The sequence below is a fragment of the Temnothorax nylanderi genome, unplaced genomic scaffold (assembly GCF_030848795.1).
Source record: "Temnothorax nylanderi isolate EJ_2023f unplaced genomic scaffold, tnyl_v1.0 TNYL_tig0081_pilon, whole genome shotgun sequence".
NCBI classification, from domain to species: Eukaryota; Metazoa; Arthropoda; class Insecta; order Hymenoptera; family Formicidae; genus Temnothorax; species Temnothorax nylanderi.
In genome coordinates, this window is record NW_027249143.1 from 189,301 (window position 1) to 204,162 (window position 14,862).

The following is a 14,862-nucleotide window of genomic DNA, read 5'->3' on the forward strand; positions in this document are numbered from 1 at the left end:
ACATTTCATAACATTGCTAATAATTAGCCAATCAATAAACAACATAAATTTTTATTAAATAATAATTCAATAGCACAGCAATAACTAATAAAAATAATTTTAAATTAATCAACAAAAGTAACAGATAATGCTTATTAATATATTAAAAATTAGATATAAAATAAAAAGTTTAATATAGTAACGAAAAATTAATATTTTATTATAAATAGACAAATATATAAATTAAGGACAAGAAGTATCGTAAACATTATAATTATTATCAGTTTTTTATTTCAATATAGAGTATGCATGTTTTGTATGTATGTATGTTATAAAATTATAATATCATGATTTTTCTTTTGTATGTGTTACATCAAAAATATGTTATCATACAGCAATTGTATATTCCAACAAATCTTAGAAATATAGTTAATTGTTTGTTGCTAAAAGTATATATTATATGTTAAGACAAACATATTAATTTATAAAGAAATTTTTGATTGTAACACATTTGTAAGTGTTACGTAAAAATGTATACAAATTACAAAGTCACGTTTATGAATAACCACGATAACCAGATGGATTACTAAGGGAAGTGCCGTAACTATCACTTCGATAACTATATGGAGCATATGGACTCCTCGCTGCATATGTTGTGCCGTAATTTGTACCATATGCGTTTCCATAACCATAATTATCGTATCCATCGTAGCGACCGTAACCACCACGTCCATATCCTAAAGAACCATCGTCGTAACCTCCGACGCTCGTAACACCCCCATATCCCCCATATCCCCCATATCCCCCATATCCCCCACCAGAACCACCGTAACCACCATAACCACCAGGATATCCTCTTCCATAATCTCCATAACCCCCGTATCCTCGATAACCACCATATCCCCCAGATCCTCCATATCCTCCATATCCCCCATATCCGCCAGAGCCAGAATATCCCGGATAGTTTCCTGCGTAACCATATCTGCAACGAAAAATTTTATTTCCCTCTCCTTAATTTATTTCATTCTTAATTAGATGCGTCGCTTAAATATATCGCACCCCGAGAAGAATACTGTCACAACTAAAAAATTCACAATTTTCAGGAGAGAGGAAAAACAAATTTAATTCAATTTTTTTGAATCGTGAGATAACTAACGCAATTGCAATTACGACATTTTGTTATAATGAAGCTTATACTGTTTTTCGAAGACGTCTGCTGTGATTCACTTGTCAATTCACTTATGATTCATTTACACTATTCATCCAACAACCGCAACTTAATCGGTTTATTTAAAAAATAATGACTCTTCTGCTCGCGTGCGGCGAATTTTGCATATAGACTTGTAACACTATTATAGCATGTAGGAAATTAGGTATACTTTTTATGAGTTTAACTTTTTTAGTTGTGACAGTATTCTTCTCGGGGTGCAATATGCTATCTTTTTCTTATCTCTCTTCTTACAATTAGAGCATATTCTTTTTATTTATATACTTTATTCTTTTATATAAATTCCTTTTTTTTTTATTTGGTTATATTTGTCCGTTTGTTTCTTTATAAATGCATTAAAAAACCGGACACTTGTGAGAATTAATATAAACATTAATTTTAATATTAATATGTTAAATAAATACATAGTAGATTCAATATCTACTGAATATTAAGTTCAAAGTATGCGCTTATATTTTAAATAAATACTGTGTATGTTCTCTTTTTCTAAAATAATCATTCTATACATATAAAAAAACGTGATAAAATTAAATCTTACCCAATATAACCGCCACCTGGAATTAGATTGCTACCACGATATGATGTACCAGGATAAACGGATCCAATGATTCCCGTTCCATATCCTCCAGGGTATCCTCCAGCGTAACCTCCGGGATATCCTCCAATTGATCCGGGATATCCTCCAATTGATCCGGGATATCCTCCAATTGATCCGGGATATCCACCAATTGATCCAGGATAACCTTTTGTTATATGAAACGCTAACACGAATATTTTTTGTAAATAAATCACATATCATTAGCATCAAAGATATCAATTAAAAATAAAATAAAAATAGCTTTTTAAAAAGATTTTATGATCTGGAACTTAGAAATTTGCGATTTTTTAACATCTTTTTGAAGTTCTTGACTTTGAGAGCATGTCTATAAAAAGTAAAGTAAAAATTTGAAAAAAAAATAGCGAATTGCATGCAGATATAAATTAAAGTACTTGATTTACGCGAGCTGATATTGAAATCATTTTCTATCAATTAATACTCGATCAGTATTTAATTTCCAAACCGTGTAAAATTAAAGTGATTGACATCACGGCTTAAAATTTAAGTTTGTTGTAGAACAGTCATGTGGCAAACAATGTATCATTCTTCCTCGTTAATTGATAAAGTTTATAAAATGAATAGAATAATTGTTTACCGTGCGTTTATTAAAAATTGCTTGTAAGTTATGGAAATTAAAACGCGCACGAATTACGGAAGTTACGCGCGCAGAATGCAAAATGAAGTTTTGAACGTAATTGGTATAATAATCGATCGCGATTCATATTCACATTGCACGACGTAAGGTAATAGCGCGATGAGTAATCAGCATATTAAGTAAGTGTGTCACTGCCATTCTCACGCTCTGACTTTGAAAGTCGGGCGCTTCCCATTACAAAAGCGGAAAAAACATCACTAGTTGTAATAAGATGCTAATAATATAACAAACTACTCGAAGGACGTACTTGACCTCTCAGGAAGAAATAGAAATGATTCTCACAAGACTTCAAAGAAACTACTTCGAATCAATATGCGTTTCTCGTACTTCCGCGTATACTTTGTGCAACTCTTAAAAGTTTCTAACGCAATGAACTATATGTTTCAGTAATCACAAAATAATTAACGTAATCATGTATGGAATATAATGCCGTTGTACAATAAACCCTATTACGTTATGTAACGAAGGTGCCATTAAATTGTCATATCAAAAAAGTTTGCTAGTAGTCATGCGCTAGCGATCTCCTTGAATTATTCCGCGTTTAATCGTTTATCGTTGCGAGTGAAACTATTCCTTTTTACTCATAAACAAAAATAAGTCCATAATTCCATAAATAATAATAAGAGCATGGAAAAATAAGTAATGAATAAATGTTACGATCACGCATAAAATCATAAATCATATATGTATAAATTATATATAAATAAAATATTATTGTTCTCTTACTTCGATCACTCGCGGATGCAATCAAATCTTTTTGATTATGTGTATTATCCGAATATACAGGCTGTGAACCGATTATTGGCGTTAGTTTTGTCAGCAATTTTGATTCATCCAGAGATTCGTCCGCGCCACGGCATATTGCAATTAGAGCGAAGGTCGGTATCTGTAGAAAATATACATAGAGGATTATATATTATACACACAGATTATACACACATGCACATACAAATATTTATGAATGTGTAAGCGTAATATATATTTTTTAAATGTATGTAAGTATATATATATAATTTATTATGTTATTAATATATAATAATATGTATAATGTATTAATAATTTTAAAAAATGTATATATATATATATTAGCATTTCACGTAATTATAGAATTACTAATATATTATTTAAAAATTAAAAGAATTTTATCAAATTTATAATATTAAATCAAAAAACACTTGAAATTAAGCTGGCGATTTAATGCCAAATTTAACAACTCAATTTACAATCAGTCAGTGTATACCAATTTACTTTTAAGCTAATTATTATTAATTAACTTTTAAGCTGGAAAGTGTTAAGCATTTGATATTTCAATATGCTATAAACCCCTCGGATTCGAAAAAAATATTTAATTTACTTACAACAAAGAAGAACTTCATATTGCTGATGTTCATATCACTGCTTGCATTTTTCGGAGAAACACAGTGTTCGAGACACGGAAAGCTAATCCGTTCTTATGGCAGCGTGCAAAACCTCTATATATCCTCTCCTGTAACATGTCAATATATGCCCCTCTTCATGCTTCAAGGTGGTCTCGGTTGTTTGAGCTTAGGTCGCTCTTAGGAGCCGCCGTGCTGACAAGGACGTTGACAAGAATCGGTAAGACACGCCCAAAGGTATGGAAACTATCTCTCCGCTTTACATTTTTCCGTTCAAATACGCACACACAATGTTTCTGAGGTGCAGGATGTTGTTATGTAAGTATCTCGCAAGTCCTCATATCTGTATGTTCGAGTCAGAGGATTTTGCAATAGTGATTTTTTTCTAAAGAAATTATAATCGCACATGGAAGAAAGCATATGTCGTTTCAGTCACCTTTATTTCGAATATTTCGCAGTTATCTAGCTGTTTATTACATTTAAGAAAATAAAAATGAATAATAAGATATGGGATTTGACTCCAACTTTAATAGAATACCTACATTAAATTTAATTTATGCTTAATTATTGATTTATAAAAAATTAAAATAAGAAAGAGCATCTAATCGGACTGCTTTCAAAGTTTCAAAATTGTTAACTTCAAGATATATTTAAAAAATATACCCTAATTTTCTTTTAATTTTATATATATCATATGCTTAAAAAATTCTTTTTTATATATTTTTAAGTATAATGTTATATAACACTTTTTTGTATGTTAGAAATGTTTCTACACAGTTGTGATCATATCATATTATTATTTTCTTTTATGCTTGCTAGAGAAATTAATTTCTTCTTATCATGCAATTATTTTTAATACTAAAAGTATAAAGGTGTGTTTCACAAATTAAAACGTTTCACCCTTCTTTCTTAGCTTTCCTTTTTCAGTGCGCTTACTTCCTATGGAATTCCATTTCCGTTAATTTCGAGAATAAAAGAGAGCGTGTTGTTCTATCATACTATACTTTTTTTAAAAGATGTCAATCTTACGCAAAACGCACACATGTCGTAAATGTAAAAAAAACAGCGGGAACTTTCGCAATAATCTGAGAGACAACAGACTTTCTCTTCCCGGAAACTTTATCAGGTGCTATGTGTCCATCCTAATTCTGTATTGTACATATATGCACTCTTGCTACGGGGCAAACATTAATGTTTCCCAATCAGAGAACAGTCATATTTCTTTCCTAAGGCAGTTATAATTACGAATAAAAAAAGAGCTGTATTATTTATTTTGTTTCAATAATCTTTATTTCTAATATTTTTCGCAGTTATCTGTTTACTACATTTAAGAAAATACGAATAAATAATAGAATATTATTTAACAGTCATAATTTTTTCAGAATATTAATTTATTGTTATAATATTAATTAATTCGTCATTCCATCGCTTTTTATTTCAGTACATTTTATTTTATATTTAAGAACAAGACACATCACAGATATTATATATTTTATTGTTCAAAACAAAAAATTGCGAAGCAAGACGCATCTGGCGAACGTCAAATACGAGACAATGGGCGTTAAAACTAAAAATCGGCCCAAAAGTTGCAATTAAATCCTATAAGCTTTGTTTTATATCTACATGTAGCAGCACGATATATATCTACATTAATTATTAATCTTTTGTTACATCTCACGCATTGTGATTAACACAAAATTGAAATAAATATATACCAACAATTTTACGTCATGTACACAAGATTTTAGGTATCGCAATATTCCCTTCCTTTAACAATAGAATTACCGATGATTATTTTCTTCTATTTAAGTCTTTTTTTCTTTAAAACTAGAATATTACATTGATGCGCAGATTAATTCCTACTATTTAAGTATATGTATATATTTTTAAAAGGAATGAAGGGAAAATATATTAAACGTATTGTTGTAACAAATCATGGAAAATCTCGGAAGATACACCGTTATAAATTCGAGCAACTTTCATTTTAAAAAAATCAGTCATCTTGACTGCTTAGGTATAGTTCTCATACTTAAAATAGTAATGTCCATCTCTACCAATGCAGATTAACTTTAATCTCGGTTCGACTTATTTTTTATCTTTTTCTAAGTTCTAAGAATTAGATTAAAGTTGATCTACATTGATAGAGATAGACATAAGTGTGTGCTAGGCGTGCGTGTGTTCACGCACGACTCCTCAGTTTCGGCTGCGTCAGCCGCGGAGGGAAGGCCGCAAGTAAAATTGGCCGCAAGTAGTTCAAGATCGCGCAACGCGTAACGCCGCGGCTTACTGCAGGGGATGACCGTGCTCGGATTACGTGGCAATACACGGCAATTAACAGACTCGCGTGTCGAAGTAACACGAAGTAACACGCGTAATGATCCCGCCCGCCCCTTCGTACTCATGCATCGCATTGCGATCGGTACGTGCCCTTTAATTGATCAGTTAATCACGATCTTACAATTAGGAAAGTTACACCATTCATTCTTTTCGATAATTTTTTTTCTGAAATTATAAAATTCACATTTTTAATATAAGCAAAAAAGATTAGACATGTTAAAAAAGAAAAATAAGTTCTAGACGACTATATCATGAACCACTTGTATGGATAACGATATTGAAATAGTCTTCGATCGTTTATCGGCAGTTATCATCGAATATTATGGCGCTATATATACTAGAGAGCCCGTATTAGCTCAAATTAATTCTCGACTAAGAAGCTCATAACGGAATCCCAACCAACACACAGAATACTCTAGTAAAATTGGAGCAACAGTTATATTGCGAGAATCTTACAATATGGCTGTTCTATGTTGGGATTATTCGAGAGAAATGTTTCCAATTGGAACAACTCCATTTTTCGTGAGATGTATTAACATTTAAACATTTAAATATCTGAAAATTTCTTGCAACGTAATGTTACGTACGTGTGCAACGCGTCAATATTTAGAAAGATTAAAGTAAAATATAGGGGGGGATGTTATTCTAAACTTTATTAAAATAACGATACAGCTCGGTAAAATTCATGTTATGAACAGAACTGACAGACCGAGCAAAAATATAGTTACGCGAGCGAATCACTTTCAAATCTTAAGGTTTACCTTTACTTTCTAAAAAGGCAAGATTTTTTTGAAAAACAATAATTATTAGCAATTAAAATGTGTGAGATAAAAGCTAGAGTTTCATTATTCAAAGTTTTAACAGAAAGGAGATACGTAAAACAAACAAGGGATGATATAAAGACAAATATCACCAAATGTTGTCAACATAAATTGCAAGATGGATTTATATATCGAGATACCGCATTAAGCGATGCTTGTTAAGGGAATTGTTTAAAAAAAGACTCATCGAGAAGGATTTAAAAGTACTAGAAATCTCGAAATCCTAAGATGGAAGGTGACGCACGTAACAGCACCCGACATACATACGCAATCTGTATACATTTAAATATCTTTGATACACTCTGATATACCTTTACTAGTGATACTTTATATCTTACTTAATGATCAAGGATTGTAATCGATATCAAAAATACCGATATTGATATTTTGCGTTTTTCTTTTATTTCATATACAATCAACCTAACTGTGAACAAAACGTAATGGAATTTGTACAACTGAATAATAGGCAAGGAAAATCCACTCGTTTATTTCGAAATCTGTGTCTATTATTCGTTGAAAAATCCAGAACATCGCAAAAACATGATCGAGCTAGGTCTCGTCGTGATTGTTCGAGAGAGAGTCATTCGGTAGCGAGGAGGAAAATCAACTCGCACTCATACTTTCGCATTCTTCAAATAATAACGTCCATCTCGCTTATACACAACGCAATATGCACCCGGGGTCATTAATGTCTAAAGTATATACATAAGTTAAGGCGCTTATTAGGGCATATATGGGAAATGGACTCCTGTGTACAAATTCGTGTTTTAAGATGGTCGGATGTCCCCCTCTTTATCACCCTCGTCAAGAACGAGCTGCCGATCGCGCACAACTAAGGCGTGAGACGCTTTGCCTCGGAAGTGATTGTAATGAAGGTCACGATTATAATTATATATAATTCTATGATTATAAGTTAGCTTAATTTTAGACGCGTCCAACGTTTGTCATTAAGATGCGAAGAGGGGACAAGAGGAGTACAAATGGGCACCAACACGAAAATCAGGCTAAAAATTGCATCTAAACACGACCACCGTTTTAGGACATTAATGACCCTATGTAGATATAAAATACTGAAAATCTGCATCTACAAAGAAATTCGAAATTCTGTTGAATATTGAATCGAAATAAACCTTATTCTATTTCAAAGCGCGAAGAAACTTGTAAATGCAGGTATATAGAGAAACTTCTTTTTTTAATTAAATGAAAAATTGAAATCGGTATCATTTTTCGTGAATTAATCCTCATAAATACAAATAAATATTAAATTCTTATTTTTCGTGTAATTTGAAGTGAACTTAAATTATTTATTTCCGCAGTATTTTAATATAATACTCAAGTGTGTCAAGATGTTTATATTAAAAATATGAAAAAACTACGGTAAGAATAGCATGCGATCAAATCTTCATTAAGAGAAAGTTTAATTGATAAAAAAATCTGAAAATGATTTGTGGATATAATCGTGAAATACACTTCGCGTAACTACATTTAGAATTACGTAAACGACAGTTAGTACTGGTCAGTACTGAATGCGGTATGAGTACGAATCGTTATATTTAAAGATGACTTTATGCGTTGATTCATGCAAGGTTAAAAAGCCGTTAAAAACGGTGTTTTGGACTAAAAAAAAAAAGAAAAGTATTAACAATCATTATAGTATAAACTATATAATTGTAAGTCGGTAATACTGAAGAATATATTTTAGACTAATATTCTTTTACATGACCAATTGTGAATGCTATAGTATTTACGAAATTCCGATAGTAAAAATACATATTGCTCGTGAGAGTAGCGAAGAAATAAATATGAACAGTTATCTTCGCTGATTAGAGTAAATAGGTAATTCGCGAAAAGTGTAGAATACAAATATAGCAATATTCGTCATATGATCTATTCTCCTTGATTTTAAGCCCTTTGGCCCATCGCTGCAATCATATTGGATCATGATACAATGAAACATAATACAATGAAAAATCATAAAAACATATTTACTACCGTTTATCAAAGTTATTTGTTTTTTACACCTGTCGCTGCTAACAAGAATTTACGTATGTCACAGAGATAAATCGTGTATAATGATCGTCCTAATCTAACGCGATAATCCAATATGACTGCAGTGACAGATCGAGAATCGTAAAGTCCGTACCAGACCAAGCATCAAAGATCGAGGATTAATTGGAGATTAAATTTTTACCAACAGATAACATTTTAATCTTAAACCACTTTGTTCCGATTGGTTAAACTCTGATCTCCAATTTGCGATTCTTTGTCATCGGTGCGTGATCTGACACGGGTTTAAGAAAGACTCCCTAGTGTGAGAAATCATTGATTCAATTCTCAAACACAGTCAAATAGTGGGAATTCCAAACGTGGTGTTTTTAAACGTCAGATTGTATCACTCATCGTACATAGTATATACTTCTTCGAGTGCAGCACGACATACGAATGATCTTTATCTCTATAAACATTAATAGGATTCGCAAATCATGTAGAGTTAGGTATTAAATAGTATGCAAATTTCTCTGATTCAGTGCAGATTTGTCTTCTGTAGCTTTACTTCCTTATTGAGAACATCCCGTAAATATTCGACACTATTCGCTGTTAGGTGTGATCAAATTATGACAATAAGTTATTCAATGAACAACATAATGGCTCGCGTAGATGCTTTCCAGACTGGCTGAAATCACGAAAGCCAGATTGTCCCTTAGCATAGAAGAAAACAGACCCCGACTAGGCTGGATCTTGATTAATATTAGGATGTCGAAGCGTCATAAGTCTGGAAATCTGCAAAGCAATTGTTAATGATTAGTAAAAAAAAATGTCGTTTATAGTGTAAGTGCAAAATGATATGAGAATTGGACGGATGAGTATATGTACAATGTTAAATTGCATCATACATAACTATACTTTTACTATTCTTAGAATATAATTTTTTTAAGAATGTAAAAAATTAACCCTTTAAATGCCGCAGGCAGTTGTAAAAACTTATGCAAAAGTACCAAGCAAACATAATACACCGACTGTTACACCCGAATTATCAAAAGTTGATTAGCCAAAATATGAACAATTCTATTAGTACTGACATAATTTAATTAAACAAAAAAATCACATAATTTGTTAACGAGACAAAAAATTTGTTAAAAATGATAGACATTTGTGGTAAGGCTTTTTTTTATTTTTATCTTGAAGTTTATCCTCGAGCACATGACGCGGTATGAAGAACCATCATCATAGTTAGGTACGCACCGTAACCTCTGAAATGTATTATTGTGCTTCAGACTTAATATATGTGAAACGAAGCTTTCAATATAATATATATAATTTATTCGTATTATATTCTTAAAAGGTTCGAAATAAAGATCACTGTATATTTTATAGATTTTTTTTACGTGGTCTTAGTCTTTATATAACATCAGTCAAATAAAATTTTTCCAATATGTCGTTATAAGAATTATATTCATAAGACAATTATTCACAAAATGTGATCAATTTTACAAAAATTGTAAACTAGAATTATACCAATCTTTTTTGGACAATCTATAAAATAATACAGTACTTAATCTACTTTATCGTGAGCAAATTTACCTCATTGGATCTTCAAAGTAGTCTGATGGCACTTGAAACAATTCTGGATCTATGTCGTTTCGGAAGGCAAACTCTTGAAAAGTTATTTTAGCAGTGACTGTAGGCAGAATCGGTATGTCGATCTTAACCGGGAATCCGGGGGGCAACTTCATAAGTACGAATTGGCGTAGCTTGCTTAGATGTTTAAACGGCGTGATCACTTCCAGAACATTGAGTAGCATGTCGACGGTGAGAGGGAAATCTGGACTCATTGCCACAGTAGCTTTGAAAGATTTGCTACTTTCCTTGTAAACGAGATTTCTTCCTAGAAGTGGACATTGACCAGGCGGAGCAACAACATATTCATCCCACGTTATATTCGATTCTGGTGGCGGATTCAACGATGCTCTTCTCATAGGCGGCTAAATAGATAAATTTCGAAAGAATAAATTTATTTTGACACATATTGCAAGAATAAAAGATATTGCAAGAAAATATTTAGATAATTTCTCGCTTTACAATTTAATATATAATTGCAAGAAACAGAAACCCTAAAGCAACAATAGATTTTACATTGCAATTAAACTCTTACTTCGCCATTTTTAAATCCTTGAGAGCTGCCTTTAGTAAGGGATTCCATAATAGCTTTATTCTTTTGAAGATCCTCCTCACTTAAATGCTCACGACGTTTTCTACTTTCCAATACCATGCCATTTATTTGGTAAAAATCAGCGTGAAAAGCACCTACCATTTCCTAAATTTTTTAATATTTATTTCAATATTGCTTTATTTATGTTTTATCACATCATTCTTAAGACAACTTTATGATTATAAACTATCTCAGAATTGATTCCTAAATTGTTAAAGGTTTCTGAAGGATTCAAAGAAAACTTCAGTATTATTACAATATGTGCTCACTCTTTTGTCCTCTCTAAAAATCCACCCTGTCTGTGCTCTAGAAAATGTGATACTTTTGGTAGACATTTGAGCTGCCATAATATCACTAGACATGAGAATATCAACTTCATCCTCTATTTCAAGCTCTGTTTCCTAAAGTGTACAAAAAAGATTTCTTTAATATATGATATTAATATAATATTAATGTATAATCTTAATGTATATATGTATATGTGGGATTAATATAACAAAATAAATATAAGAAATGCTAATGGTCGTCTAGAATTCACTTTGTTATTATAGTAAATAAATGTAGTATATTGTGTATATAAATAACAAAATTCATGGATATATACAAAATAGTTTCTTTGTATTCTATATACGTAAAAGAGCATAAATATAAAGAAAATGGATTTAAGTAACTGTTAACCTCATATCTCACTCTTTGGAAAAGTTTGGCTTTATTGTCGAGGACAGTCAGTGAATGGCTAGGCTTTTGGTCACCATTGAAGATGAAAGATATGTCACCCCTCTCCCACCTCATATCATTAAAATCTACAAGAGTCGTGTCCATCCTAATTGAAGCTCCACTTTTATGGATCTTACATATATCTGACGGCAACACTCTTGAAACTAGCGGCACTGAAAACACAAACAAATTTACAAATTTATATTGGCTGACAGACAGAAAAAATATCAAGAATTATGCATAATATTCAGAATAAAAGCTCCGTAAGTTACTTGACCGAATCAGACATTAATAGCAGAATTTTTGACAAACTTAATAAGACATACCTCCTTTTCAAGGGTCTTTTCTTAGCAAGAATATTAACAATTATATACAACTTTTTTTGTTTGCTTATATATTAATTTTTCACAAACATTTAAGTACAATTTTTGATGAAACAAAAAAAATTAAAAATGATAACTATAAGTTATTTATAATGTTAAGTTTTAAATGACAAAAAGATAAATTTGGACATATACTTGTATTTTTTTTATCTTCAGAAAATAAAATATACATAAGTCAACACAAATGGAAAGTGTAAAAGAAATAAAATATTCAGTTCAACATCGTTAATATAAGAAAATCACATGAAAGCGAAAAAACATAAAATTACGAAAGAGTGCTACAAAAAAATTTATGCCATAATCATAGAAACAAATATTCCGATTGTCACTATTCACCTTTCCATGTGCATACACTATGATAAATAACGTGATTCTGCAATGAATGAAAGATCGAAAGAAATGCGTGAGAAACTCACCCCAACTCTGAAAATCCCATTTTAATTCCATATAAAAATCACCCATTTGATGCAACGCAGCAACTAAATTCGGCCTCCTTTCTTCCATTTGCTCTCTCGCTTGTTGCTTCAATTTACGTAATAAAGATGATACTACAAACAAAATTTTAAATGGATCTTCAACTCCTCTTCTTACGATCTGTATAATTCTCATCAAAATAAGTAGCGTATTAAATCCATATTTATAAATTTCATTTTATATACGAACTGGTTTGTCTATCTCCATAACTGATTGCTTCGGCCAATGGACTCCAACCAGCCAGATTCTTCACCTTTACAGATGCCCCATGTGCAAGCAGTAATTGAACACATTCTGCAACGTAACAAAACAAAGTATATGTTTCATCTACTCCAACTGGAAAATTACTTTTAATATTTTGTGTCATTAGTTGTAAACGGAGCACTTGGATAAAGAACTTTTTAACATTTGAATTTTGCAGAAAAGTAATCAGAATATTCTGCACAAATACTTGAAATGCTCTAATGCGATGAAATAAGATAGAGAAGTATCCGTACCTTTCCTTCCTAACATCACAGCTAAATGCAAAGGTGTGTTTCCTGCAACAAAAGGCAGGCAAGAGTTAGTTGTTCAGCTTCGTTATACTTGTCATCCTCAAAGAGTTCCAATAATTCTCATTGTCTTTACTTCTACATGTGAATAAGAGATATTTGGAACGGAATGGAACATATTTGGAATGGAATTAACGCTCCAATTTTAAGGCGAACCTTGTTTATCCTTTTCGGCAATGTCGTGTGTCCAAATCAAGATGTTCAGCGTCTTCACGTCCCCTTGAAATATACATCTGTGAAGCGGATACTTCTCGCTCTCCTGCGCCATGATCATCGGCATCTGGAGATCCCTATGCGTTACAACAACGGAGCAACTGAACCCGAAATTCGACGTTCCGTACTACAGTGGATTCCACGCGTGACATCGACGTGGACCATCGCGTATCGCGCTGACATTACAGGCATCACAGTGCACCAGGCAGGTATCGCCTCCCGGCGAGCTTGCGACTCGACATGTTGACACTCTTGTCGATACTTTTTACATAACTGTCACACTTCCTTCTCTCTCTTTCTCTCTTTATCTTATCTAACTGTATCGGCGCTTCCTCACGTCGAACAACAATACCTCTTTAAGCTCGAACTTCCGTGCCTCCGCGGAACTCGCATTCAACATTATGATCAATTATGACCGTGCTAAGCCGTGCTCGCGCAAAATATATTTATGTACGTATGTGTGTATACTTTGAGGCCTAACCGCTTCCCAGACTTCCCAGGCAGGATTATCAACTTGGCAGCGTATCGCGGCGCGATATGGACGGCTGATCTCGGCTGATCTCGGCTGATCACGGCTGATGACAGATCGCGATCTCAATCGCGAGCCCCGTTACATTCGTTCGCGCGCTGGCGGCACGCATACGCATCCGTCCCGAAGGACGCGCCTGGGAATGGGAAATAGCGAGCGATCGTGCGACCGTGTCGAGGGAACGCGAGTCGCTCAACGGAGAGGTGACTTCCCATCAGGCAAGGTGTTCGGCTCATAATATGGCGTTCACTCACTCAACGTACCGGGGGACGACACGCTCGACGAACATTCGGCATTCGGCATTCGGCGCGCGATAGCGCGATTAACGAGTTTCTGCCTTCCGGGATTCCGGGACGCACGCGAGAGTGGGTTTGTATGTTCGCAGACGGGCCCGTAAACGGCGACCACACACCACACCGGACCGGCATTTGCCGTGGGAGTCGTGGCCCTCGGCCCAGAGATCCCAGGGTCTCGCTTCTCGCTCTCTCTCTCTCTCTCTCTCGGATACGAAAACCCCCCGTCCCCGTTCGATATCGCCGCCTACACTCATTTTAAGACAGACGTACGCCTCTCGGCGCCGTCGGTAAAATTGCTGCTGATGCTGAAGTCGTAATTTCAGCCGTCAAGATTATTACATTTACATGGATTGTTTACATATGTAAATTACTATAAATTGAATGATTAATTGAGTAATTTATTGATTTCTTTAAACTGTATTTTTTTTGCAAACAGTTCTACAAAAATAAAAAGTAATTTTTTAATTATATACTGAGCTCTTTATATATAGTTCA

At 33.2% G+C, this 14,862-nt stretch overlaps 2 protein-coding genes across 5 annotated transcripts; both read right to left on the reverse strand.

Moving 5' to 3' along the window:
- Window positions 1-247: 247 nt before the first annotated feature.
- LOC139774511 (uncharacterized) lies at window positions 248-4,100 on the reverse strand. 2 transcript variants are annotated; one of them, XM_071709849.1, is made up of 5 exons: window positions 3,819-4,098; window positions 3,187-3,346; window positions 1,746-1,968; window positions 813-961; window positions 248-737 (listed from the first exon to the last, which is right to left on the reverse strand). In XM_071709849.1, the coding sequence occupies exons 1-5, from the start codon at window positions 3,849-3,851 to the stop codon at window positions 535-537; spliced, it is 768 nt and encodes a 255-aa protein (XP_071565950.1). In that variant the 5' UTR covers window positions 3,852-4,098; the 3' UTR covers window positions 248-534. The 2 variants fall into 2 exon arrangements, with proteins under 2 accessions (XP_071565950.1, XP_071565948.1); XM_071709847.1 differs by having other exon boundaries at window positions 248-961; window positions 3,819-4,100.
- A 1,210-nt stretch (window positions 4,101-5,310) lies between these two features.
- On the reverse strand, window positions 5,311-14,520 carry LOC139774418 (ankyrin repeat domain-containing protein 13C). 3 transcript variants are annotated; one of them, XM_071709653.1, is made up of 9 exons: window positions 13,486-14,520; window positions 13,276-13,317; window positions 12,968-13,072; window positions 12,721-12,852; window positions 11,883-12,094; window positions 11,474-11,605; window positions 11,148-11,309; window positions 10,577-10,977; window positions 5,311-9,775 (listed from the first exon to the last, which is right to left on the reverse strand). In XM_071709653.1, exons 1-9 carry the CDS (start codon window positions 13,607-13,609, stop codon window positions 9,760-9,762), a joined length of 1,326 nt encoding a protein of 441 aa, XP_071565754.1. In that variant the 5' UTR covers window positions 13,610-14,520; the 3' UTR covers window positions 5,311-9,759. The 3 variants fall into 3 exon arrangements, with proteins under 3 accessions (XP_071565754.1, XP_071565753.1, XP_071565752.1); XM_071709652.1 differs by lacking the exon at window positions 5,311-9,775 and adding an exon at window positions 9,793-10,245 and having other exon boundaries at window positions 11,895-12,094; XM_071709651.1 differs by lacking the exon at window positions 5,311-9,775 and adding an exon at window positions 9,794-10,245.
- Between the last annotated feature and the right edge of the window lie 342 nt (window positions 14,521-14,862).